Source organism: Lynx rufus, unplaced genomic scaffold (genome assembly GCF_022079265.1).
Source record: "Lynx rufus isolate CCGP_SWC_20201006 ecotype Redwood Valley unplaced genomic scaffold, mLynRuf1.p SCAF_5, whole genome shotgun sequence".
NCBI lineage: Eukaryota > Metazoa > Chordata > Mammalia > Carnivora > Felidae > Lynx > Lynx rufus.
In genome coordinates this window covers 152,727,102-152,754,852 of record NW_025814867.1, presented here as the reverse complement: position 1 = coordinate 152,754,852, position 27,751 = coordinate 152,727,102, and the positions used below count along the sequence as shown (strand labels likewise).

The 27,751-nt window shown below is 44.1% G+C and overlaps 2 protein-coding genes across 3 annotated transcripts in view; both read left to right on the top strand.

The window, feature by feature from the left end:
- The window catches only part of BRWD1 (bromodomain and WD repeat domain containing 1), a 122,017-nt gene extending 116,775 nt beyond the window's left edge, over positions 1–5,242 (top strand). Inside the window, exon 41 of the mRNA XM_047100159.1 lies at positions 872–5,242. Within this exon, the coding sequence (XP_046956115.1) occupies positions 872–2,019 (1,148 nt within the window). The 3' untranslated portion in view covers positions 2,020–5,242. The remainder of the gene's footprint in view (positions 1–871) is intronic.
- An 11,247-nt stretch (positions 5,243–16,489) lies between these two features.
- On the top strand, positions 16,490–27,390 carry PSMG1 (proteasome assembly chaperone 1). Of its 2 annotated transcripts, XM_047099918.1 has the most exons (7): positions 16,490–16,639; positions 18,103–18,209; positions 19,454–19,605; positions 21,380–21,442; positions 24,447–24,645; positions 25,524–25,660; positions 27,177–27,390. In XM_047099918.1, exons 1-7 carry the CDS (start codon positions 16,506–16,508, stop codon positions 27,249–27,251), a joined length of 867 nt encoding a protein of 288 aa, XP_046955874.1. In that variant the 5' UTR covers positions 16,490–16,505; the 3' UTR covers positions 27,252–27,390. The 2 variants fall into 2 exon arrangements, with proteins under 2 accessions (XP_046955874.1, XP_046955875.1); XM_047099919.1 differs by lacking the exon at positions 18,103–18,209 and having other exon boundaries at positions 16,571–16,639.
- The last annotated feature ends 361 nt before the right edge of the window (positions 27,391–27,751 follow it).

Here is a 27,751-nt window from a genome sequence, read left to right as displayed (position 1 = left end):
TGCCCCAGGCATTCTCCAGCAGCCTTTTCCCTGCACCCCTATGTCCCGTGTGCATGCACAACTGGTTGTCCAGCACGTTTAGTTCATGTAGCAGGCGGCCTTGGCCTTCACAGCTCTGAGTAAAGATTTCACTGCTTGTGTTGGCCATGGGTATTGGAAAAGCAGAGGCAGCACATTTACAAGCTGTGGCGTTGCCCGTTTCAGAAGGTGAGAAGAGAGGGCCGGACTGTTTGTTTGGAAGCGATGTGGAAGTAAGAACAGCCGCAGCAGCCTGGCCTTTCTTCGGATCAGGAGATTGGTCTCTCTGCTGGACGTTTGTTAACTAGTTCAGTCCCTGTGTCTTTTATGAGCTATGTAGTGCTGTTGCCCATTTTACTCAGGGCAACTCTGCAGCCGGGAGAGGTGAAAACCACTCGCTGATGTAAAATTGTGCTCTTGGTAAGTGGGGATTGATGAAACATTGAACGGGAGGCAGCCAAAGCTAAGATGAAAGGTATTTGGTGTGATTGGAACTTGTGAAGTGGAAAAAGTTTCAGAGGCTGAGAGTCAGTGATGGGTTTGCATACCTTAGGGCGCTGGTAGAGTTAGTCTGAGCTCATGTAAAGAAAGTATTTTAGTGTCCGCTGTTGGTGTCTGTGATTGCGGGGGGGGGGGGGGGGGGGTGGTCACTGATGGGAATGTGTTCTGCTCCTGCCGGTGCTGAGGCTGGACCCAGGTCCCTGCTCTAACGTGAGAGCCCCACGCATTCACTGCCGTCCTCCTTCCGAGTTAGTAGGAATTCTGGACTTCAGTAGTTTAAAATGTTGAGCATTTCGTTCCTTTACACATACTTGTAGAGATTAAAGGAGTACTTCTCATTTTTAATTTTTAGATTCTCCACCACAAGACCATGGACAAAGCAGAAAGGTTTCCAGGAAAAGGGTCTGCTCCAGTGACTCAGACAGCAATTCCAAGGTGAAGAAGAAGTCCTCAAAAGCCAAAACGCGACCCCTCAGGACTCCTCGAAGAAGTGCCAGCACCGCCGCCGGTAAGATCAAGCTCATGAGCGACGCGGAAGACGGCAGTTCGGGCAGCGTGTGCACTAGAAGCCGACACGGGAGGAAGAAGCCCGTCCCTGCCGCCTGTGCCTCTTCGGCCCCGGCCCCGAAGATGGGGAGCGATTCGGAGGGAGCCGCAAGCTGTGAAGTGCCGGACGAGCCGTGTGCTTGCGGAGGGGGCCCGGGAGGCGGCCCTACGGGGCCGGAGGGCCACTCCGACTCGGAAGGTGCGCGCAGTTCCGAGCGCGGGGGCAGGCGCGCCCGGGGCCCCAGGGCGGACGGGGCGCCTCCCCAAGCCAGGCATTCCTCCGCCGGGTCTTCAGGGGAAGAGTCGAAAAGCCATATTCCAGGGGGCGAGACGGGCAGGAAGAAGGTTTCCGCGGAGGCCGCTTCGGAGCAGAAAGCGGCTGCGGAGCCCAGCTTCGAGGAGGAGCTGAGTTACGGGCTGCGCAGGTGGAACGGCCGGCGGCTCCGGACCTACGGGAAGGCGCCGCTGCGGGGGGCGGCGGCGGCGGCGGCGGCGGGGGCGGGGGCGGAAGCCGAGGCCGGGCGCAAGAGGCTGCGCCCGGATCCGGGGGAGGCGCCGGGAACCGCGGCGCGGGGGGCGGCCCGGGGCGCGCGGGCCCCCAGCCCCAGGTCCGCGTCCGAGCCGGCCTCCGCCACCGAGTCCGACGGGGACTGTGCCGACGACGCCAACACCAAAAAGAGGAAAACGAAGGGAAAAGCAAAGGCCGCCGGAAAAGGTAAAGCCTGTGCGGCCGCCGCGTCCCGAAGCGCGCGGCGGCAGAGACAGAGCAAACGGCCCAGGTTGAGTGTGGACGATAACGACTGGGAAGATCTGGACTATGCAAAGTCGAAAAGAGGGCTTCGGCGCTCGAAAATAAAAACGAGGAATCAGGGCAGAAGGACCGTGAGATACCACGATGGGGATGATGACAGAAGCTTAGAGAACGGGATAGATTTTGATGATTGCACCTTATGACCTTGAGAGAAAACCAGTTCATTCGAAGAGGAAATGGACTGGAATTTATGGTGAAAGCTGGCTGTTGAAATTATTTTTTGTCCTACAATTCAGGGAATATATTTATATTTTTCTATGAAAAGTTATGAATGTGACTAAATCATGACTGTTATTTTTATTTGCACTTGCTTGCCTTTGTAGCAGCGTTCAGCACAGGTGCCAAAATATGCTTCATTTTGGGGGCAGATCTACTTTGACAGTATTGAACTACAGAGAGCAAGGATTTGAAGTATGTTCAACACTAGACATCCTGGTTGTCAAAACCAATAAGCATTACTTTCACGGTAGCAAGTGTCATGCAGTCATTTGCTGAGTGCGTCCAGAGGTGGTAGTTTCTAACCCCTGTTCTGTTGTCGTAGAACAGTTTCACCCGTGGCCTATGTTTACAGATTCTTCATAAATATTATGTGCATACTGACGGATCGATCATGGGAGGTGTAACCATGATTAGTAGGCGAGGTACCTACCACTTTTTTTTTTTTTTTTTTTTCTTTTCTTTTATTTCCCTGGCTACTTGAGCAGAATGCATTATACCAGATTTGGTCATTTTCATTCAAATGGTTTCTCTCCAAATGCTGTTGGGTCTTTTCTCTCTTTTTCTTTATTTTTAAGGAAAATGTCATCACTTTTATTTTATAAACTTGAATTTATAAAGCGCTGGTAAATTATTTTTTAAAATGTTTGGATTGTATATTTTAAACCTCGAAGGCCCCAAGCATAGCCCTGGCATTTTCTTTTAAATTGTGCACTAACAGAATGCTATATAATTTGTCTTTCCAAGATCTCCTGATTTCTATGTAAGGGATTTAACCAAAATCTTGGTCTTCCATAGTCTTACTCTGTGAAATAGAGGAGTTTGTGTGCCTTAGATTTAGGAAAAGTGTGTTCTTTAATAGAGTGTACAGGGCCAAGAGAGTATTTAAATTATACATAGATTCCCCCCCCCCCATTTCCATTGAGATTGTAGAGTTCAGTTTTGTTAAGAGTGCAATCGCAAATCTCATCTATATAGGGAAATAGTTCAATGTCATTCTCCACCTCTCTGTTTTAGCTTACTGCTGCCATGTGCAATCCCGAGCATTCTTTGCGGGGGCAACTCAGTGCATCTTTTGTTAGTGACCCCTAGTTTAAGAAAGTGTCTTGTGTTGTGGGAGAAGACTTTTGGAATCCATTCAAAGTGAAACTTCTATCACATCATCAAATACCATAGTATACTTATTTTTGAGCCAAATATTTTTGCTTGATAGGTTGTGCTACTCCGTAGAGTGTAGGTGGCCATTCCTAGCTTGTTTGTGCCTGAAGATGGACTTGATTCCAATGGTTTACATATTTCGTAGCTGAGGAGTATGTTGCAGTACTCCTACCTCTGTTATTTATTGGCCCTGTGTTTGGTGTCAGACAAAATTAATCCTCTTCTCCTGTGTATGCTTAAGGTGGCAGATACGGAAAAGCATCAGACTCTGGTATCAATGTTAGAGAATGTTCTTAAGTTTGTTACATTTTAGTCATCTATTCTATTTGACATGGTAGAAGGTACTTTCTATTCTGATGTAAGGGGAAGGATGTTTTTGGACATTACCAACCGAGACAGGTACCTGTCTCTCCTTTGGTTGTTTGGAGAGCTGTCGCCGCTTCAGAACTATGATGCTCTTCTTCTCAAAGCTTGTGTTGAGGGTATAGTACAGAGAGTGATTCAGGAGAATTGTCCTTGACTATTGACCTGAAGAAATTAATGGAATGTTCTTTACTTCCCTAGTTTTAAGAAATGGTGATAGATGTCATTTCCATTAATTTATTTAAACTCTTCTTAAGCTTCTCTGTTTTATATCTATTCTCAGGGTTATAACTCCATGTTTACCATCATCTGCAAAAAGGTACCAAAAAAATCCATAAATAAAAATATAGAATACATTCTAAATCTATAAATTATTTTGTAAGGTGATACTTTGATCATTTAGGCTTCATCGGTAGAACTATTCTTAATCTTTTGGCCTGAGTTAACTGGTCATAGATTGGCTGGTCAACCAATTACTGATTTTTCTTTCTGTCCAAAATGGTTAGACCTTTGTATATAGAAAGCAGTGTTTTGGTTTCATCTGGGGAAAAAAAAAAAACCAAGAATTTGTCCTGGTGACTTTGAAGGCATGGTTGACAGTGGTAGCTTCTCCAGTTCTGAAGTAAAACTAAGGGATTATAGTGAGAATCATTTTTATGGGTTTTTTTGGTCATGGTGCTATTCCTAAGGTTAACTTTGAATATGTGACACACACTCCTAAGTACTTTAAGGAAAATTAATAAATAATTAATAGTTCAAAATGTTTACATTGAGCACTAGAACATGTTTGACTTTTTTTCTACTTTATGCGAATTGTGCAGGGATTTAATGCACGGATGTACTTTAATGTGTTTGGGATCAGTTTGTATTTTCTTGTGAAAAAGACAAAAGGTTGCAAATTGAATGTGAACTGATCCAGAAGTAAGTGCTATCTGGCTTTCCATTGCACTTGAAGTAACTTGATGGTGTACATGAAAACAAACCAGAACGAAACTACTGTGGTCGTGTATGTCCAAAGCCCTATGATTTTATTCCTTTATGGTTGGAAAAAGGTCTGTGGTTATCAGACTTGATTTTTGATTCCTTCGAAAGTATTAAGGAAAAAAGATGTCAAACATTTAAAAAATAGCTGAGGTTTAAAAAGCATTTTTTTCGTATCATACTTATTTTAAAAGGGTATACTGACAATGTGTAGTAACTTCTGAATAAAAGGGAAAGTGTATCCCATTTTCAGATACTTCTTAGGGTGGTCGTTCTCCCTTTTTTATTTTTAGGGGAAAATCTCTGATTAAATCCTTTCTCAATTTAGAAATGCTTGGAAAGAATGATAAAGCATTTATTCACAGCTTCTCAGTTACAACATAAGAGTTTCTTCTAAATAGTAGAGAGTCGTACCTAAAAAAGCAAATTAATTTTGTAATATGAAAATGGGGAGAAGAATTTCTGTTCGGGGAAAAGGCACTTCAGAACCTGGAATTGCAAATGGAAAAGGAGATCTGAAGCCAAAAGAAATGCCATCTTGAAAGTATTACTGTCCCTAAATAATAAGACCTGTCACTGAATCTTCACGCTCCATTGGTTAATGACATCTTAGGTAAAACATTCTTAGAAGCCCCCCTACTTAGAAGGGTTCCTACTACATCCCCTGTCTCTCTCCTAGCCTTTTAAAATAACCAGAACACAGAATGTATTAACTAAAGTGTAGTGCTTTAAAAAACCAAATTGAAAGGATTTTAATCTCTTTTGTCAGTGCACATTGAACTTGATCGTGCCGCTTGAAAACAATGAGGTTTGTGTGTCAGTAGAATGCAAGAGTGTTGTTCAAGGAGCTCACGATATTTTTAGTTTTCCTTCCTACTCTACCATATTGGTTTTTTTGAGTAACTTTTAAATGGCTAGAACAGGTCGGGTGTGCCTTGCCCTTTATAGCTGAACTATCAGCTCCACCCTTTTTGTCCGTATTAAGTCAGCGTATTTACTTTCTCACGCACCTTGTAGTTGTCCACAAACACTTCAGCACCTTACACTGTATGGAACTTGTAGTTCAGTTATCTCGTGGTATGATGGAATGCACCAGAGCGCCTTCACTGCGGAAGAACTTTCCATTATTACCTAAGTCGATCTCTCAACTCCTGCTGTGGATAACAGCAAATAATAAAGCAGAAACCGTAAGAAATTTGCAGCTTCACTGTTTAAGACTGTCTTGATTCCAGTATTTGGGAACAAAGACCAAACCCAAGTATAATTTGTCAAAGCCAGGGAGAAAATGGAACATTGTGGAAAAATCTAGTCCAACCAGATTAGCACATGCTAATACCACTTTGGTAGCTCAAAATTGTGAATTAATGGAGAGGATTAAAGTGTAAAGACTATAATGGCGAGGGCTGTGTTGTCTTTTCTCACGTTTTGAGTTTTTCGTAGCTATTTTCTTAAACTGTAGATGTTGCCTTAAGGGTATGTGGGAATTCTCAAAGTTGAGAGATTTTTACCAGTTCCTGATAATCTGCCACGCTGGTTCCTAATACATTGTTAATTTGGTAGAAAAATATGAAGACCTTTTCTTGGTGTCTCCTCAAGGATTGCTTGTGTGGATCTGATGTAGGGAGGTTGGCTGGGGCCAGTTATAACATCGGGGTCTTACAGATCTGCAGGCTCTCTGTCTTTGGCAGCCTGTAAGTAACTGTAGACTGTTTGCCAGGACTGATAGCTTCACTGAATTTAATTGTCAGTGTTTCCGTATACTTTCTGGTCATACTTTAGTTTTTAAGGTAATTTGAAGGTAAGTTTTATCATTTATTAAAACCTCTGTTGGGAATTTGGGCTCCTAAAGAGGCTTCTGACTGACCCAGCTGGAACGAGACGGCCAGCTAGAGTTTGCCTGGACCACACGCGGCCAGCCTGGCCTATGGGGATGTTGTTTAGAAGTTATTACCCTTTTTGATCAGTGGCTAAATGTCGAAAGTGATCTTTCATTTTTTTTTTTAATTTTTTTTTTCAACGTTTTTTATTTATTTTTGGGACAGAGAGAGACAGAGCATGAACGGGGGAGGGGCAGAGAGAGAGGGAGACACAGAATCGGAAACAGGCTCCAGGCTCCGAGCCATCAGCCCAGAGCCTGACGCGGGGCTCGAACTCACGGACCGCGAGATCGTGACCTGGCTGAAGTCGGACGCTTTACCGACTGCGCCACCCAGGCGCCCCTGATCTTTCATTTTTAATATATTGAAGGTAATTTTCTAGGTGCTGATCCTCGCTTAGTCCTTGGACCATACGCACACATTCAGCTCACCTACGAAACTCTAACCGTTTCACTGGAGCCAGACAAAAAGGCAGATCTTTAGATTTTCCACTCGCACACAAGATCTTTCAAAACTTTAACTTTCTAAATAAACTCATTACCATGCCTGACTCTCGGTTGGTATCTAGGAACCAGTTTAATTTTTTTTAGTTACTAAAAGAGTATAATAAACTTAATGTTATCCTACTGACAAGTAAAAGGTTTTTTCTTTCCTTTTTTAAACTACTTCAAGCCTTCCAGCTGATTCATTCCATAAGGTCTGCAGGAGGCAGCCAATTTCCCTTGCAACTTATCTTTACGGTTTCTCAAACAGCTTACTGTCCACTTGTGATTAGTTTCTCAAGCAGGCAGAACGCGGGGCCACACCGTGTTGGATGGGCCAGGAGGACTGAAGGGAGACTAGAGACGGGCTTGAAAGGGGGTTGGCGTGGGATTGTCTGTGCCCTGCTGCTTCTCTTCGGTGAAGTAATAAAGTAGTCGAAAACCAGTGTTTATTTCCGATACCCTCTCCTGCCAAACAGTTCGAAATGCTCTGAGAGCTATCTGAAGTTTACTAAACAGATAGATACAGGATCGTTGAATTCATACTTGATAGAACTTTTATCAGATTTTTAGAAAAACTTGCAGTAGTCATCACAAGTCTTTGAGAATCGTAAGAATGACTGTCACCGGTTAACTGTTCGCTAAAGACGAGAGAGAGCTGTATAGCGATGAGCTACTCAGCCGTAGAGGCAGAACAAAACCAAGTTCTGTGGTGCCCATCACGGAGTGTGCTGCATTTATTCAACCATAAGAGTGACCAAGCTGGCGAAGAACAACTCTTGATTAGGGAATTATTTCTGACAAGCTCAGGATCCCCTGTGGCCCCAGTGTAGAGGCTGACTTCTCAGTGTTAACCAACTCACCCGGAAAATAGAAGTGTTCCGTTCTGGGAGTTACAGGGAACACGTTAGTCTACAGTCATCCTCTACAGAGACTTTCCCGTGTATGGGATCTTTTTGGAAACTTATGCTTTTGGAGGGATGACTATCAGTGACAAATGCTGTTTGTTTCCTGAGTTTTGATCATTTTATTATCAGTGAAGGGCAGACAGTGAAGAAAGGGCATCTCAGACTGACTCTGTCAAAAGCCTTGCTTGAGGGAGGTGGTTGTGTTTTGCAACTAAAAGGTTTCTCCTCTGTGGATTGATAACCCGCCACAGCAGCCACTGACCTCAGTACGTCAAAAGTATGTAAAATAGGCTAGCACATTTTCATTTTCAGACGTGCTTTCATCATCTTCCATTCTCAGATTTGTTTTTAATACTGCAGTTAAAATGCGATGAGATTAAAATTTTTCATGCTTCTATAGCAGTGATGTGAAGTTTATTCTGGGTTTAGGAAGACAGTTTTGTATTAAGTATCATAATTGGAATATGATTAGTCCTTAACACATAGAAGCTTAGAGATGCTTGCTTTGACCCAAAACGGATGTCTGCATCCAAGTTCCTATTCACCACAGAGCGTCTTAGAATAGAGTGATCTGGGCGTTAGAATTAAAGTGGTCCCCCAGGTGAACTGTGGTGGAGTGCTACTACGCATGCACGTTTTCATTCCACGAGTGAGGTTTTTGCCATCCCCCAATAGGGAGTCATTTATAGGAAAGCAGCAGTACACGTGACTCGCCAAGCCCCACCAAGACCGGCTAGGACAGTTGGACTTGGGGGACTGTACTGACTGGTTAGTATTAAGTGACACTGTCCCATATGTATTGTTAGAGTAGTGGCCTCCAAAATTTTTAAGCTTGTACCCTGACCTCTAGATTGGACTTCTCTCTAACCCTGAATTATCCTGTATATACTTGTAAAAACGATTTGTAGTTTTCTCAAGGAGAGTAAAGCACTTTATAATTTGCCAAGTTCTCAGTAATAAAATTGACCCCGACTTATGTGTACATATTTTTTAACAATTTCCCACACTGTCACTCTTCTGTGTTCCTCAGATTGCTTTTATCTTCACCCTGTGAGCTTTCCGCTTTAGGTCTGAGGCTAGAGCTACGGCTCCATCAAGCTGGAGCGGCTGTCTACACTAGCACGGACTCTTCTCCCCCGTCTTGACGCACTAACTTATTGGAAGTTCAGATTTTCTTAAAGTACTTTTAAAAGCCTGATCAGAGTTTCTTCAATAGAATCTTAACTGTTTTCCCTTATTTTGGATTACAAATAAGCACTTATTCAAACGAGTTCGTGTTAGTATTTTACCAGGTTCCTAAACGGTCAATACAGGTACTGCCATCAGTACATCAAAAAGGAATTCATTGCTGCACCTGAAGTCCTTGTGTCCCAAAGAAATTCTTAGTTGTGATAGGATTTTCTCCATACTATCGACGTGTTGTCGAGATTGATCTGGTTGGCTGCTTTTAATGTTTCAACGCGCAAATGGATGTGGTTGAGTGACTCTGGTGTGTGTCCTCATCCCCCACTGTAAGTCGAATTTCACCTTAATTTTGTTACACACTTAGAAAAGCCTCATTTGTCTGTCGTAGCATGTTAATTTGCCTTCTAGTATTTGCCTAACATTGACGTAATGTGCCGAGGGTTCATTTTGGATCGGGGGTTGCTTTGCAGAGACCGTAGTTCGCACCAAGCATTCCCGAGAAGAGGCCCTCCGGGCAAACGCCCTGCTCTTCAGGCCGCTTGTGCGAGCGAGGGCCCAGAGCCCGCCAGGCGGTGCTGCCCAACGGGCCGAGGGGATGAGCTCAGGCCGTTCAAGAAGTGCCGTTTTTGCAATGCCTGGTGACTTCCGTTGAACAAAACGTGTTACCTTTGGAGATAGGATTTCACTGGAAACGCATATATGGCACCTAATTGGCCAAAGGGCCTGCTGCACTTCGGTGTGGGGGGGAGGTTGCTTTTAGCATAGCAGCTCCTCACCTGCTCCGGGGGAGCTCTGTCACGGGTCTTGGAGAAAGCACATCTTTGAAATGAGTGTCACAGAGTTAGGGCCAAATCTGAAGGGCTTTCCTTTCGAGAGCAGAAGACTTTTCCTCAATTCTCTACTAATGAACGTGTCAGTCAACAGAAGCCCGTTTTCACCTGCAACTCCTTTGCCCTTGGTGACGGAAGGGCAAACCTCTCCGTTCATAAAGGAAAAGCTGGGAAGGTTCACTGCGATAGAATAATAGCATCACGTGATGGCCGACAGAACGAAACGAGCCCTCATTTTCTCGGCTTTTGTAGTGAAAGGGACCCAGTGGGAGAGAATGCCGATGTCAAGGGGGGGAATTTCAGTGATCTATAGCCTGTTCTAACCGACTGCTGACTGTCTGGAAACTTGAGGTGCGGTCCTGCAAACTCCCCCCCCCCCCCCCCCAGCAAGACTTGTGTGCCTTTTCAATGGTTTTAGGTAGTTTGACTTAATGGCTGCAAGACCGGATGGCCAGCTGATGAGGCCTAGCATTCAGGGGCTGGTGCACTTTAGGTGCGTTTGAGATACAGGTTTTCCCACCACTGGCAAGTAGGGCGCTCCTGGGAATCTTTCCTAAGCCCCAACAGCATAAAGCAGAGATGCAACTATGCCATTAACTTCTATGGGAAAAAACTGGGGTCATATGCAGACCCTGAAAAATGACCCGTCAGGCTTCTCTGATACCTTAGGACACGCTAACATGCACAAAGTCAGCGGAGGTCAGGCCCAGGTGCTCGGACAGTTCCAAGAGCTCTGGCAGCGGGGGAGGGGGCTTGGTGGGCGGTGCGCCTCTGGAAAACGTTGCTGTCAGAGCCAACACCGAACGCTGTTTGTGCTTTTCAGGCTTTTTCTTTCTTTCTTAGTGTTTATTTATTCTTGAGAGAGAGAGAGAGAGAGAGACAGAGCATGAGCGGGGGAGGGGCAGAGCGAGAGAGGGAGACAGAATCCGAAGCAGGTTCCAGGCTCCGAGCTGTCAGCACAGACACCGATGTGGGGCTTGAACTCACCAACCGAGCCGTGAGATCATGACCTGAGCCGAAGTCAGACGCTTAACGACTGAGCCACCCAGGCGCCCCTTTTGGCTAGCAAAACCAAGCAGGTCTGTTGTAAAAGCGAGGTGACATCACGCAAACTTCCAAAAAGTGGAGAATGTCTGTACTTCTGCCCTAGAAGTGCACTGATCATTCCTGGATTTGAAATTTGCAAATGCAGCTTTGAGACCCGGGCAGAAATAAAAAGGATGTGAGCCCACCTAAGCTGGTAGACGCAGAGCGGTGGGCATAACATCATGTGACTTGGTACAACTGGGTTGGATCCCCAGCCACACCGAGCAAGTTGCTTCTCCGCAGCTTTTAGTCTTGCCTTTTGACAGTGGGGCCCCTCCAGTTTGTAGCTCTCAGCTACAGCAACACCTCCTCAAAGGGAGCTTTCCTTGCCCTTTCTAGAAGGTGTCCTCATGGCTCCCAACACCTTTTAGTCCTTACAGCAACTAGAGTTCCAGGTATAGAATTAGTTTGCTTTAGAATCCTTATCCTGGTCCTCCGGATGCCTGGCATATACCTTGCTGAGAAAATACCTGAATAATAAACGAAACCAGGATTTAAGAATTACAGTTAAATAAAATGCTCAAATAGTTGAAAAAATGGATCTAGGATTAAAACCATATTTTAGTTCTCTAAAATGAATAGGCAGTTCCTTTTTATCTGCCGGTTCATGTTTTTTTGACTAAAGGTGTTGGAATTAACACTTTCAGGACTGTCTTGAAGCAGAGCTGATAGTCGTGATGGCATTGCTTTCTCATTTAGGTTCCAGGAAAATTATTTCAAAGCTCATTGAATATCCTAAGCTAGTTCGACATAGACTTTTAGAAACAATACCAAAAATTTAGTGCTTTATGATGCCACAGGTACCTTCTCAGAAGCCTGGTACTGTTTTGAGTGACTGTTCTCTTTCCAGATTGGAGAGTATACCTGGTGGCATACTACTCAAGACTTCCTTTTGTAGGTGTGGAGGTGGGAGTAGTTATCACTGATGATAATCACTTACGTTTTTTCCTTATTTGGCAGTGTGAATAGTTTAAAAAAATTTTTTTAACGTTTATTTATTTTTGAGAGAGCGTGCGAGCAGGGTAGGGGGAGAGAGAGAGGGAGACACAGAATCCGAAGCAGGCTCCAGGCTCTGAGCCATCAGCACAGAGCCCGACGCGAGGCTCGAACTCATGAACCACGAGATCATGACTGAGCTGAAGTCGGACGCCCAACCGACTGAGTCACCCAGGTGCCCCAATGAGTAGTTTTAAAACTTCCGATCTGGGGATTTGTTATTGAGGAACATAAGCAGCGGTAAAGTCTTGTGTTGCAAGTGTTTGCATTTATGTGAACTTTCACTCATTTTTCAGACTCTTCCCGGAGACAGAGAACCCAATACAAAAGTGAGAACGTGTATGCAGCATCATCAGGATGCAGTGCAAATGCCTCGTGAAATTCTGAAAGCAGAAATGGTACCTGAGAAAGTTCCCCGTAGATGTGCTACTGTGGCTGCAAATAAAATAAAAGTAGGAGTAATCTAAAGGAAAAGCTTTCAGGACCAGAAAATGTCTGGATTAGAAAGAGCAGCAGAAAACTGCCCCATCGAAGTGCGGCTGCTGTGGTTAAGGAAAAGTTACCGAGTGTTTATAAAGAGGAGGATACAAGCATAAATTCAGGAAGTGAAAAAGAACCAGAAGGTATTAATAGCACAGCGCTTTTCTTAAGGCGTTCAGATCCTGGAAAGAAAAAGCACAATAATGACTAGGAAAATGTAGGAGTGATTTGAATTTGGATTCAATCAGGGATTGTATCTGATTGGACACAATCAGATACAAATAAACTGGCAGTTGCATTCTGCTCCTAGCTTAAAGTTAATCCCTTGTTGGCACTTTCTGAGGAATTTTCTTTTCTTTTCTTTTCTTTTTAATGTTTATTTTTGAGAGAGAGGTAGAGTGTGAATGGGGGAGGGGCAGAGAGAGAGGGAGACACAGAATCCGAAGCAGGTTCCAGGCTCAGAGCTGTCAGCACAGAGCCCGACGCGGGGCTCGAACTCAAAGGCCCTGAGATCATGATCTGAGCCAAAGTCGGACGCTTAAGCAACCGACTGAGCCACCCAGGCGCCCCTCTGAGGAATTTTCTAAAAGCCATACTCCGGTGGGTCAAAGTGGGAGGAAACCTTCCTTGCAGTGGGCTCTTGTACAGAGACACATAACAGAGAATCTGGGGGTTGGGGGGTATAATAGATTGTGGAGCCCGTAGTGGAGAGGTGGAAAGAAAAGGACAAATGGCCGGTCACAAGATTATTCCTGTTCAGAAAGGAAGGGTCTTGAAGAAATCTCTTGGTTCCTTAGAGGAACATAATGGAAAGTGTACAGGGTCTGTACCTTCAGGGACTGGAAAAAAAAAATGTCAAAATCGCAACCTGATGCTAATTTTAAGCCTTTTGCATTAGAGAATAAAAATTTAGACCACCATAGCTACGGTGTTTACTAAAGTAAGAGGGAAAAAATATTAACGCACGTTTCAAGAGGAAGTGCCATGGAGCCAATTTGACTTTTGAGTGAACCAAATACCTAAGTAAGATCCAGTCCCTGCAATTCACAACCTCACAAGTCTAAAACAACTTAAACTGGAAGGACCTGGGGATTGAATGATGTGGAGGTTGATGATCGAGTTCTGAAGTGGAGTGTTGGAAATAGGCAGTTAGCAAAAACCCATCAATGTCTTATTTTGTTTATAATCTTGGAATCCGTACTGAATGGCGACCACTTGATGTGACTAATTCAGGGAATATATATTTTTCTATGAAGGCTATGAATGTGACTATCACAACTTCTTTTCCTCACTTTTCCTTTCACATAACTGCATTTACAGTGATGCCAAAATGTACCTCATTATGAGGCAAGGTCTTAGTTTTAACCAGTTAATAATAAAAGGTATAGATTAAGATCAAAACAGTCATATTTTTGGATGATAGTGACATCCTCTTAGGTTTCTTTTCAGCACCTTAAAAATCAGTACTTTGTGAACACTTTGAGCAAATTGGTTACAGTTTCATTACAACAAATTTTACTGGCAGCATGTGGGCTATTTCATTGTGGCCTTTGCTAGGATTAGAAAATCTGATCTTGATACTATAAAGAATTTCTTTGCGATGAGGTTTAATTTGTTGTTAATAGGTATTTGTTGAAACTAAGATCACCAGATTAAATGAACGCACTGTTAATCTTAACATAGTAACATGCTATTGGAGAAGCGAATTGTTAGAAGCAAGTTGTTTTCCCATTTAAAAATATCTGTGAATATTAATATATGATTTGCATGTGTAAATCTGAAAAAGTGAAATATAGAAACCTACGGGTTTCTATTCCATCTTCATTAAAAGACTAATGTAATGCATATATTTTGGTTATACAGACAGACCCAAGTGTCTAGATTACTTGAGAAATTCGTTTGTGGTTGCATGTCTCCTTAAGAAAAAGGCTTTTTGTCGTTTATTTTCCTCTCTCTTAGCATAAGCCAGAATATTTCTAACCTACAGAGTCTGTGTCCTTTGCTCTCTGTTTATAGTGTACTTTCATCAGAAATACTGATACCAGTATCTTGTTACTAGTACAGGTGAGAAAGGGAAGAATTCCTAATAAATTGCTAATATTTTTAGGTGCATGGGGTTTGATTTTTGATTGCTAATGAACTGTTTAAACCTATTTCCGCTCCCATATTTACCCTTAATTTTGTGGAAATTTCTTATTGGGGATGTTATATCCTTAACAAGTACCATAATATGAAAATATTTAAGTCTCAGTTAAGACTATTTTATGCAAAATTTCTTGACAATTTCAGTGTAATCAAAGAATTTGTTTTGAATTTATGATGTTCTCTGATGGGCTTAATTTCCGCCAGTACTTGAGACGGTGTCACCAGCGATCTTTCCAAATGGAATCTCTTTGCTGAATTAGTATTTAAATTGAACATATCTTTGCCTTTTTAAAAAGTGTTTGGCCTAAATTTATTGTAACTGCATGAAATAAGCATTTGTTTAAAACTTAACATTATTGTAAAACTCTCTGAAATGTATGCAGAATTTAAACCATGGCCAAATGTATTACCCTACTCCTAATTTTAATCAGCTTTCTAGAAATGATTTCTTCATAATGTAATTGTAAAAGCAAATCGAGCTTAAATTTTACTGGTTAAAAATGGCAAGTTACTTTATTGGACAAAAGGATTAAGTCACAGTGATACCCAAACATTCTTTTTATTCTGCAATTCAGTCCTTCTCTAAAACAACCCACCCGTATAAATGCAGCTTAAAAATACCACATTGGTGGGGCACCTGGGGGGCTCAGTCGGTTAGGCGTCTGACTTCAGCCCAGGTCCTGATCTCACGGCTGTGAGTTCAAGTCCCACATCAGACTCTGCTGACAGCTCAGAGCCTGGAGCCTGCTTCAGATTCTGTGTCTCCCTTTCTCTCTCTGCCCCTCCCCTGCTCATGCTCTGTCTCTCTCAAAAATAAATAAACATTTAAAAAAATAAAAAAAAATACCACATTGGTAATCTTACTCCGTAAGTACACCCAAACTTTCCCAAGCTCTTACGGGATAGCACTTTGGTCATTCTTTATACTGAAATGTTCAAATTTTGCTTCAAAACCCAAACATTTATTTTGCTGGAATGTGTAAAACCGCTAAAACTGATTCAATGTAGATGCTCTTGTCGATCGTATTTCTCCACGTCTTAAAACAAGGTATTTCTAGCAGCTTCCTGAGATTTGTTTGATTACCTCCAGAGGTTCCGCCTGCCCCCAAACTAGTACTGAACTCTGTGCTTCTCGGCAGCCTTCCAAAATGTGAGCAGTGCCACGTGTTTTCAGTACGACTACGTGTAGGTGAAGGGTCTGTGTCGCTCGCCACCCTGGACCCCGTCACTTCAAGTGTCCGCAGTTGCGCCTCGCGCCCGCCCGGAACAGTGTCCGGCGATGGGTCCTCCGCCGCGCCCCGAGGAAAGAGAACCGGCTCGAAAGCAACTGCACACTCTGCTTATTCGTGAAAGGCTACTTAAAGCGAAAATAAATTTTGTATTGGAAATGGCCACGTTTTAAAAAAAGAAGTAACTATTTTTGCATTCTCATAAACTCTTTTAGATCGGCTTGACAATCATCAGCTTTTGAAGTGTGAATTCTTATTGCCAGAGTAAAAGTCGCATTTTATACCACCACGAAGCGCTGTATTTCTTCCCGCCCTCGGTCCGCAGCCCGGTGCTTAATACGGCAAAGCTGCGCCTCCAGGAGGACGGACTCGGGGTGAGGGAAGGAAGGGCGGCTGAGCCGGCTTCTCCCGGGTCGGTCACCGGCCCAGGCCCCACGCCGCGGGCCCCGCCCCCGCCGCCGGCTCGCCTCTCTAGCCCGCAGTCATCAGGCCTCTCGGTGCCCCTGCGGACACAACCTGCGGGAGAAGACGCTCGGGATTGGCGCGGCCTCAGGCACCCGGCGCGCGTGCGCGGGGGCGTGGCGTGAGGGCGGAGTTCAGGGGCGCGGGGGCGGTGCAGGGGGCGTGGCGGCGCGGGGGCGCATGCGCTGAGCCGGCGCGCCGCGGTTAGCCTGGGAAGGTGGCGGGGTGGGTATGGCGGCCACGTTCTTCGGAGAGGTGGTGAAGGCGCCGTGCCGAGCCGGGACGGAAGACCAGGAGGAAGAGGAGGACGAGAGGAGGGAGACGGCCGAAGACAGGGAGGTGCGGCGGCAGCTGGCGCGGAAGAGGTGAGGTCCTGGGCGCAGGACCCTGGGGCTTGCGGCCGGTCCGCGGCCCGGCTCTGCCTGGGGCTCGCCCGGCACAACCTGCCCGGGGTTCAGCGGGGGGCCTCGGCGCGGCCGGCAGAGCCAGCCCGCTGCCTCGCTGGGCCCTCCCTCTGCGTGGACTTGGGGGCACTCGTGACGTGTTCCCGGGCTGCGGTGCCGTCGCTGGGCCCCGCGGTCGTCGCGTGTTTGGTTCGTGGACTTAAGACAGCGCTCTCAAAAGCCTCTTTATCCTCCGCCCCACTCTTCGTTAGCATCGGTATCGGCAGCAGGTGGATGATCTGTCTCTTTAAAAACACAATTATTTCCAAACACACACAGGTTGGAGAAAGTAGTAAAGTGACCCTTCATCCCTACCCAGTCATGCAAATTCAGCAGTTAATGAAGATTTTGCCGCATTTATCTCCCGCCACCCCTAGTGACCATAGCCTTTCACCTCGACATTTTTCAGAATGCACCTCAAACGATATAGGCACTTTCTTGCATATGCTGTGATAACCCCTAACAAAATTAATAATTCCTGTTACCATTTAATAGTCCGTGCATGATCAGATTTATTCAGTAATCTCAAACATGATGTTCACAGTGTGTTTGTGTAAATCAAAATCCTGACAAGGTCCACACATTACCTTTGGACTTTTCTGTCCCTTGAGATGCCCATCATTTAGAGCAGCCCCTTCTCACCCATGCTGAGAGACGTGTCCTGTAGGGTGTCCCACACTCTGGATTTGTCTGATCTAATGTGTGTGTCCATTACCTGCGTTTCCTGTAAATGGATGTTCCTTTTAGAGGCGTGGTCAGGTGCAAGTTCAATATTTTGCTGGCAAGAATGCTTCTGCGGTGGTGCTTGGTGCTTCTTGTTGCCCACTGGGACCCAGTTGTCCCACTTTTAGGGATGCTAAGATTGATTGATTGATCAGTGGGTCAGGGGGACAGCCTGATCTTCATTGTGGAGTTCTCCATGAGTTTTGCATCAGGTGGTTTCATCTGTTAGTTATTGTTGCTCCAACCTGTTGTTTCCTTTCAATTGTAATTACATTCTTTATGAGATTAGAGTTTGCGTGTTACCTATTATAAGATGTATTTATTTTTTTTTTTCTTTTTTTTTTTTAAAATTTTTTTTTTTTTTTTAAACGTTTTTATTTATTTTTGGGACAGACAGAGACAGAGCATGAATTGGGGAGGGGCAGAGAGAGAGGGAGACACAGAATCGGAAACAGGCTCCAGGCTCCGAGCCATCAGCCCAGAGCCCGACGCGGGGCTCGAACTCACGGACCGCGAGATCGTGACCTGGCTGAAGTCGGACGCTTAACCGACTGCGCCACCCAGGCGCCCCTATAAGATGTATTTATAGTATCCTTTTTCTCCTTATATGGTACCAAGAATATTTAAGTTGTTTTAGTTTTGTCTTTTGTTTCTTGTGTTAGGGAGGTGCGGCTCTTTCGAAGACAAACAAAAACATCTTTGGAAGTTTCTCTGCTGGAAAAATATCCTTGCTCCAAGTTCATAATTGCTATAGGAAATAATGCAGTAGGTGAGTGGAAATGTGTTAGACTGAACCTTTTGTTGAAAGAGCAAAATCGAAAGAGCAAAATCCAAAGTTACTTACTGCTTTCCATCATAAAAGATTTCAAATGTCTGTTACTTTTTAAGAAATAGTCATAGCAGAGTGACTTTGTATGTGAGTAAAGTCTATGCCTCCTCATGTGACACCAATAAGACTTAAAGGAAGTGTTCTTGGGGCGCCTGGGTGGCTCAGTCGGTTGAGCTTCCCACTTACGGCTCAGGTCATGATCTCATGGTCTTGTGAGTTCGAGCCCTGCGTCGGGCTCTGTGCTGACAGCTCGGAGCCTGGAGCCTGCTTCAGATTCTGTGTCTCCCTCTCTCTCTGACCTTCCCCCGTTCATGCTCTGTCTCAAAAATAAATAAACATTAAAAAAAAATTTTTTTTTTTAAGTATTAAAAAAAAAAAAAATGAAAAAGGAAGTGTTGTTCTTAGCTCCAGGAGGTTGTAAATTCCGGGAACTGGGTTTATAGTGTGTTGAGGTATCCAGATTTCTTTAGACTCCTGGGTCTGTGTGGGGCTGACTTGGAGGGACAGAGGTGGCATGTGTACGTGGCCCCCTTGCACCAGTGGTTCTTCACGGTGTTTGAATTAACAGGCTCTTGACAGCACGATGAGAACCCTAAAAGTAACTATGATCGCTCACAGTTCTGAGCGTTCCGTTGCTAACGTTTTTGAGCCCTCAAGTTTGAAGGCCTGTTCATGGATGCCTGCATCTGATAGGTTAATGTTAGCACAGAGCAGAGTTCGTCCAGAACAATGTACACGTGCACATGCACAAACCTGTGTAGTTTTAGCCAGTTCACAGGCTGGGGGGAGAGCCTTCGGGGTCTCCAGTGAAGTAGACCCCTTGCCCTGTAAGGTAGCCCCAGTGCTTGGAGGACATCATTAAGTACATGGTATATAACTACGGACTCATTGACGTATAATGCTCCTGGCCTGGAATTTTCCCGCAAGTGGTACGTTGTGAGTGTGCGGTAAAGTCCGACAGTAAACCTGTGTCCTCAGTTCCTGCCTCTAATCTGTATTTGGGGGCAGTAGCCTTTAACTTCCTGAGGCCTCAGTTTCCTTTCCTGCAAAAGGGTGGTGTAAGGTCAGTGGTCTTAATGGCTCTTGTAGCTCTAGAATTCTAGGGTAACTTGGAACTGTTCTTTACTGTAGAAAATGCAGCTTGCAGAACCAAGCACTAACTCAATGTGAATTGTTTTTCACAGCATTTTTGTCGTCATTTGTTATGAATTCAGGAGTCTGGGAAGAAGTCGGTTGTGCCAAACTCTGGAATGAATGGTGTAGAACAACGGACACCGTACATCTTTCCCCGACAGATGCCTTTTGTGTGTTTTATCATCTAAAATCGAATCCCTCGGTATGTGGGGATTGCTCGTATGCTTCAGAAGTAGTTGTTTAGCATTGTTCATGTGGTGTCCGTTTGAAGTCCGTGTTCCTTTACCTCTCCTGTTGGGCTGAGGAATTCTGCCTGTAGGCAGTGCTAGTAAGCACTCTTTTCTTTACGTGAATAGCAACAGGATATATACGGTGTGTTGATAAAGTTCCTAGGAAATTCGGAGATCGCTTTGGTAGGAAAAAACCATAAACAGTAGACATTCAGACCTTGCACTCATTCACAAAATTCTCTCAGCGTGCAGCTCTTAAGTGTGCAAAACCGTGTTCACTCTGAGAAAGCAGGGGGTTGTCCTTTGTTGCTGTGTACCCAGTGTTCAGCAAATGCCTGGTTCATGCTGGAAGCTCCGTTAACGTTTGCTGAACAGACGGAAGCTGTGTGCGTTCTCAGCACAATTCTCTGGACATCGAGCTTCTCCCCTGTCCTGATTTGTCCTCATTTGTTAAGTCCGAAAAGTCATTCTGGAGCTGATGCTAAGGAATTTCCTCGTGTCCTGTGCATTTGAATCCTAATCTTGGGTCCATTCAGAGGACACGGCCCAGTGGGCAGTTTGAGAGATGAGTCAGGCAGATGAGGTGGCCAGGCAGGTGACGTGTGTCCCCACCTGCTTGTCTGACAGAGTCCCGTTCCACAGCTGCTGAACACGTGAACAAGGGCCAGGGCAGGGGTCCCAAACAATGGAAGAAGTCACTAATTCCAAAATATTAGAATGTGGCTTCTTTCAAAAGGTAAGGGTTCCACATGTTAGCCTTTTAAAATGTAAAGTTTGATTTTGTAATACTTAACTTTCTTTTTTTTTTAACATGTAATCCAAAGCTATTTAAGTTTATGTGAGGATTTTTATACACATCCAGCATTTATAGGAAATAACGAAACTAAGCATGTTTTCGATTTGATCTTTAGTTGGAAATATTCACTTTAGAATGGGTTGTGAAGGTCAGGTAGGAGAAATTTCTGTCCCTTCGTCTGGTCGTACCATTTATCACTCAGCTCTCTCTTGATTATGCAGAACCTGCGTGTGTAGTTCATTATGTATCCAGTCTTTGTCTTTTCCCCTATCGCCAGGCACCGTTTTCCCCTCCTGTGCTTCCCTTGGGTAATTAAGTGTCAGCATTTCTGGCAATATTTTAATGGATGTTGTTGAGTTCAGTGGGTACTATCATTCCATGAGTATTAATAATCAAGAATCCATCATTTTATGGCATGGGGTCATTACAGATTACTTCATTTTGACCATATGGTTTGGAACTTGGTTTCTAAAATAATACCATCTTCACAGGCACCGGAACCGTTCTAGAATGCCATTTGGGCTGAGGTGCTGTCAGGCTATCATTCACTCTGATAGCTCCTAGTGTTTGTATAATGCTTACATTTTATAGCGTTTATGTTTATTTTGCATTCGGTCTTCTTGGTGTGTGACCCCCCAGAAGGGCAACAGGACTGATAATGCCTGTGCTGTAAAGAAGATGCTGGTAGCATTTACTGGTAGTATCTTCAGGGTCTCCGGTGCGAGCTCTTGGGGTCACTCTGTCGCTGTGTACCTTATTCTCGTGCTAACTGCCAGTAGTGGCTTGATTCTTAAATTTTAAAGGTAAATGAATAAGCCAATAGCAGTGCAGAAAGACACGTGTTGTCTAAAGGTTATATTAGGATTCAAATGGTAATGTAAATGATGATAGTTTGGGGTGTGTGTACAAGTCGTTTGACCTGACAGAATACTTGGAATGTGATTTTCCAGGTCTTGCTCTGTCAGTGCAGCTGCTATGTTGCTGAAGACCAGCAGTATCAGTGGCTGGACAAGGTAAGAGAGAAGTGAAGGCTGGCCTGTGGTCACACCGAGTGACGTTTCTTAGGCGTTCTGTATCTTGACGCTTGAACCTCCATAGCTAAGTACTGGAACAGGAGAAGTCTTTGTTGTTGTTTTTTTTTTTCTAAAAGATATTGTAGCAATCTATTACAAAATTCGAAGAATAAAAACTCATTTAACAAATGTAATCAGCAATGTGCTGAAGATTGTGGGTCATAGAAGCCTAAAGCATCTTGTGATTCTTCCCATCCACCATATTGTGACCTTCGAAAGAGAAACAGGCTACTGACAAGAAACGGAACCGGGTCATGGCCAGGGGCAGAAAACAGCAGTGCTGACAGTGTTGGCTGGAGATGCCCCGAGTTGGGAGGCAGGAAATGGGTGTGAGCTGGATTCAGGGGGTTGGCACCCAGCTGCTGCTTGCTCCAAATTCCAAGATATTACATCCATTTTTCTTAGCATTAGGATAAATTAATTGAGGCTTCATTCTGTGGGGAAATTGTGCACATAGTATGTGCCCAATAAAACATATTTTTCAGGGGTGCCTGGGTGGCTCGGTCGTTTAAGCGTCGGACTTCGGCTCAGGTCATGATCTCATGGTTCGTGGGTTTGAGCCCCGCGTCGGGCGCTGTGCTGACAGCTCAGAGCTTAGAGCCTGCTTGGGATTCTGTGTCTCCTTCACTCTCTGCTCGTCCCCGTTCATGCTCTGTCTCTCAAAAATAAATAAATGTTAAAAAGAATTAAAAAAGGAAGTCATTTTTCAGTAAAGAATTTAGGAGTTTTAGAGAATAATCATGATTCTGGTAGTTGCATATTATTATTATTTTTAAATAATTAATTTATTTTTGAAAGAGAGAGAAGAGAGGAGCGGGCAGAGAGATAGAATCCCAACCAGGCTGTGCATTGTCAGCGCAGAGCCCAATGCAGGGCTCGAACCTGCAAACTGAGATTGTGACCTGAGCCGAAACCAAGAGTCAGATGCTTAACCAACTGAGCCACCCAGGTGCCCCCAGTTGCATATTATTTTTAAAGGAAGTAGGTCTCATATATATCTTAGTAACATTTCAGCTTAAATCTTTAGATATATTTTTGTATAGCTGTTAAAATTAAATTCATTAGAAATAAGAAATTTGGTGTATGCCTGTTTCAGACCAGATTGGCATACTTAGAAACATTTATTAAAAGTTATTAAATACATTTTATTAAATGAGGAATTATTTAAGAAGGTCTTTGACCCTTCCCATGATCCTGTATGTGATTTTGTGTTTTGTACCAATATTTATTTTTCTAGGGAGAGAGTCCATAGCTTTCCTCAGATCTCAGAAGGGCAGGAAACTGCTGTGTTAATTCGTGGTTTTTGATTTAAGTAGGATGACTATTACGTCAAAAATATTTTATTATTTTTGTACTGCAGAGCACCTTTTCTCATCCAGACTTAAAAAACTTTTTATTTTATTTTTTTTTAATTTTTCTTTATTATTATTATTTTTTTAACATTTATTTATTTTTGAGACAGAGAGAGAGCATGAATGGGGGAGGGTCAGAGGGAGGGAGACACAGAATCGGAAACAGGCTCCAGGCTCTGAGCTGTCAGCACAGAGCCTGACGCGGGGCTCGAACTCACGGACCGTGAGATCATGACCTGAGCCGAAGTCGGCCACTTAACCAACTGAGCCACCCAGGCGCCCCTTAAAAAACTTTTTAATCAGTATTTTTTTTTTTCCTGTGGGACACTCTTTGGGTCCCCCTACTGTTTGGTTCATGTCAGCCACAAAATCCTAATAATCACACATAGTCTAACAGAGTGCTCAAGTGTGAATTCAGATTATAGGTATTACAGGGAGGATGATAAATTAGGCCTTGTGAGTAATGTTGTTTTTCTTTTTTTTTTAATTAAAAAAATTTTAAATTTATTTTTGAGAGAGACAGATAGTGCAAGCAGGGGAGGGGCAGAGAGAGACACCGAATCTGAAGCAGATTCCAGCCTCTGAGCTGTCAGCACACAGCCCAACGTGGGCCTCGAACTCATGAACCGTGAGATCATGACCGTGCCGAAGTCAGGTGCTCAACCAACTGAGCCACCCAGGCACCCCAGTAATGTATCTTAAATGGGATGTACCTGCTGACAGATGTATATTGTGTTAACTATTTTTTGTTTGTTTACAGATCTGTGATATGATGAAATTAGACTTACAAATCCTTTATGACACATAGAATCTTTAGTTCTGTTGTTATTGTTTGAAAAGCCATTCTCTTTTCATAAAATATTTTCCAAAGTGGCCTAAAGTCTCCTTTTTTTTCTTTAAAAAATAGCTGCTTTTTTTGGGTTTACATCACCATAGATTTTAAAAGCTGGAAGGGTCCTTGGAAACTCATGAAATACAAACTTGTGAGGAAATAAAGGTCTAGAGTGATTGAAACTTGCCTACAATCGAAATAGTGAACTTAATCATTTGCACTGATACAGCACTATTGTGCATACAACTTGCAGCTTAGAAACGTCTTCATTAAAAAGTGTTCTAGAACACATCAGTACATGGATTAGAGAAAGGGGATCGCTTCCTTTTGCTGATAGACTCCTATTCTGAAGGTAGCTTGCAAGTAAAGCTGTGTTTAGAAATAACCTCCCTTAGTCGAGATCTCGTAGTCAAGTGGCAGGTCCACTCTCGGTGCCAGTCCTGGTTATCCCCACAGCTGCTCTGGCCGTGTGTGTTCCTGACTTCCATTTACTACAGGTTGCAGTTCCCTCAGGTGGGTGGGCAGTACTGTCGTTCTTAGTTCGCAGATGAGGAAAGTGACCAAGAAAATCACCAAGCTAGACCGTGACAGAACCGAGATCATGCCTGGGTGAGGGGACAGCAAAGCACATACTGTGTATTTCAGTGGACGCGTCCACCTCGCAAGGCACGGTGAATGGTGTTGGGTAAACAGCTAGAGGCATGCTTCTGTTCCGTAACAAAATTAGAGATGTCTTTTAACTTGGGGTCACTTTTGCTAGGTCTTTGGCTCTTGTCCAAGGAAGAACATGCAAGTGACTGTGCTCACGTGTCGACATGTTACTGACTATAAAACCGCAGAATCTACCAGCAGCCTCCATTCTCCTTTCCTGAAAGCCCTAAAAACAGAGAATTTCAAAGAGCCTCCGTGCTGTTCACTGCTAGAACAACCAAATATTGTGCATGATCTTCCTGCCGCAGGTGGTATTAAAATTTGTAATATTTACGTTACGGCTTATTATTGTTGAATTGGTTATTTGACTGTTGGAGGTCTTTTTAAAGTAGTTTTTGATGATGACTGATACCAGTGTTCTGCTGTTTGTCTTTAATGTCTGTTGTTGCTAGTAGGTTGTGTTTGATGTGAGTTTTAACATTTTCCAGACACACAGTTCCCACGCGAGAGCAGCTCAGAGTTCTTAATTAACTGCTAGGCTTCAGAGTTGCTCTGTTTCTTTTTGGTCCGTGATAACTCATCATGCAGGCCAGTGTTAGATGTAAATTGTTGGTGCATGAAAAGTTGGTAAAGTATGTTTTAATTGTCGACATAGAAGTCTCCAGAAACTGAATCGTAGTGGTATTGTCAGTATTTTATTTTTTACTCCTGTTGTTAATTATACCCTAGCATCGTGTCAAAATGAGATTGTCAGTTACTTTTCAGTAGCTGATATGTTATATGATTGCTATTTGTTAATAAGTAAAAGTTTTTTCCCCCCGTTAAATGTTAGGTTTACTAGAATAAGTGGCTAAGTATTTTACATTGTGCACTATGTATTTATTATTTACTTTTAATTTATTATATGCAGCAAAATTTTAATCTTGAAGTTACTTAAGATGTGTCTCAGTGTTTTCAGGAAATGCAAAATAAACTGTTTATAAACGCAAGAAATTACTTAGGAAGATAAATCAGCTTTGAAAGAACATATGCATTGTAAGGGGTTTAATATGGCAGTAAACACTTTGATTAAGGGAGGCAACAGAGACAACTGTTTTTAAAAGTAGCCTTTTTTATATAGACATGTTTAGTTTAAAAATCACATAGTAGAAGACTTCAATGGTTTTTTCCCTTGTATGACTCATAGTTCTGAGTTACTGCCAAGTGTGGAAAATCCCTGCGATTCTGTACTTGTGCTATACTGATGTGATGAAGTTAGACCTCATTACAGTTGGAGCTTTTAAGCCTGTCCTTTCTTCCAGAAGCTTGAAAGGTTTGGTTAAGGTAAGGTTTTCACTCACTGACTTAAGAGCTGAGTTGCCACAAACTTAGTAACAGGTGTGAATTTCTGGTACCAATGCAAAACCCAAGCAACACTTAGAGATCCTTTTTTCTCAGAATAAAGCTTTCTAGTCCGGCACGTTGAGTGGGCCCGTCACCCTCTTTTAGATGTGCTCCTGTAACTCGAGAACTGTTTTCCCACTTTCTCATGGTAGATCCTTGCAGTGTATGGATATAAATCCCAGGTGGCTATGTAGAAAGATGGTTTCACTGTTCAGGAAGTTTCTGTAACTAACTCATTTGGAAGGTTGTAATGTTTAAGAAGGCAGTCGTGAGCACAGCAGGGATCAGATTTTCAACGTGGATTCACTTAATTTTGCGTGGGGCTGGCTGCTCTCGGTGCGTGTGTCGTGGGCTCTTTCCCCAGGAAGGTTCGCGCTGGGACGTGTGCACAAGTTTGCCTGTGGTTGCTGGTAGTTGAGGACCCTGCCCCCCTCCTGTCCCCGAGGGGCTTGCTGAAAGTGCAGGGACCCTGGTGAAGAACTTCTCTCTTACAGGGAAGAGACTGCAACAGTGTTCACAGTGCAAGTCCTGTTTTATTCTAGAATGGCCATTGGCGTTAAGACACCTTTTTGGGCATGTTCTGTTGGGGTTAGCTCTTAAATTAGTTTGCTTGCTAGGTGGTCAGCTCCATGGGAGTGGACCGCGTTTCTCCATTTCGGTACCGCCCCCTCCAACCCCGTCATGTACCTGGCATGTAGGAGGATGCCCGGTCGTTTGTTGAATTATTAGGAATAAAACCGGAAAACGAATGTAATCCAAGCATAATTTCAAATTACCGGGAGTCATGAGCAGTTCTCTAGTTAGCACCACTTCCAGAGCACATACTAATAGTCGGTTCGTGTCTGTAGTGAACACATAGGCTCTTCCCACTGCCTGGTGAGTGCGGGCCGTGGCTGGTCTGTCACTGCTGTCGTGCCCAGCCTTGGCCCGCAGGTGGCGGAGGGGGCAGTGGCGCAGGCGACTGTGATGCCGGGCAGGGGAGGGGGAGGGAGGGAAGGAGAGGAGGAGGGGATGAGGCTCGTTTGGAGCGAGGCTGGCACTTTGGCTGGATCTGAGAGATGGATGGATCCCCGTGGGTAGTGGCGTGTGCGGAGGGGGCGTGTGCGGAGGGGGGCGTGCAGGGGGGCGTGCAGGGGGCGGCTGGGAGTGCAGAAGGGGGCAGGCTCGGGACACCTTTGAGGAGGGCGGGGCAGAGTTGGAATTGGGGGCGCAGGGGCGAGAGAGCTCCCGTGGGAGAGAGGCCGGGCCGGTGTGTGTGGAGGCCGTGTGGCACCCCCAGCGGGTTTGGGGCAGGGGGAGGACATGCTTAGATGTTTCCTCTGCGGGAACACGGAGATGCGCTGTTGCGGTCAGGTGCTCCGGTTGATGTCCTGAGCCTGTGGGGTTGGAGTGGGTGGGTTCGTTGTAACCGAGTTCTCCATCTCCCTGTATTAACAACTTTTTTCTCTTCTTCCAGAATATTCCCCAGAGCACAGAGATACTGAAGAAGTTGATGACAACAAATGAGATTCAGAGTAACATTTACACGTGATTCCAGAGGTGGTTTTGTACAGTGTGTTATTACCCACCCGTTCCTTTAAAGGGAGCTACGTGTCCCGTTTTGTTGGTTCCTTTTTTTCCAAGGGGGTCTTTTGAGGGTGTTCAAACAGAATAAACTTATTTTAAATTCATTGTAGTTTTAGTTCCTTTCTTTGGTGATATAAGCCAGATTTTTCTTGTATCCACTAGGTGGGAGTGTTGTTTTTTATTTGAATATTTTACAGTAATATAGTTAGACTTTTAAAAAGCCACAGCTAACAGGTTTTATTAATACATAGGTATAGTTACTTTAGTGCAGAAATTCTGTGTGATATTTGAAAGTTGGTGATTCTTAGTATGTGAAAAGTTTGTATTTTATGGGGTTTTTTGTGTGTGTGTGGGTAAAAATTGACAAGGTAACAAGGTTCTGTATTTGCTCAAAATGAAACAAAAAGAAATGAGCATTTCCTCACTTTTCAGTACCACCTGATGGTGGCCTCTGTGCAGACTTTT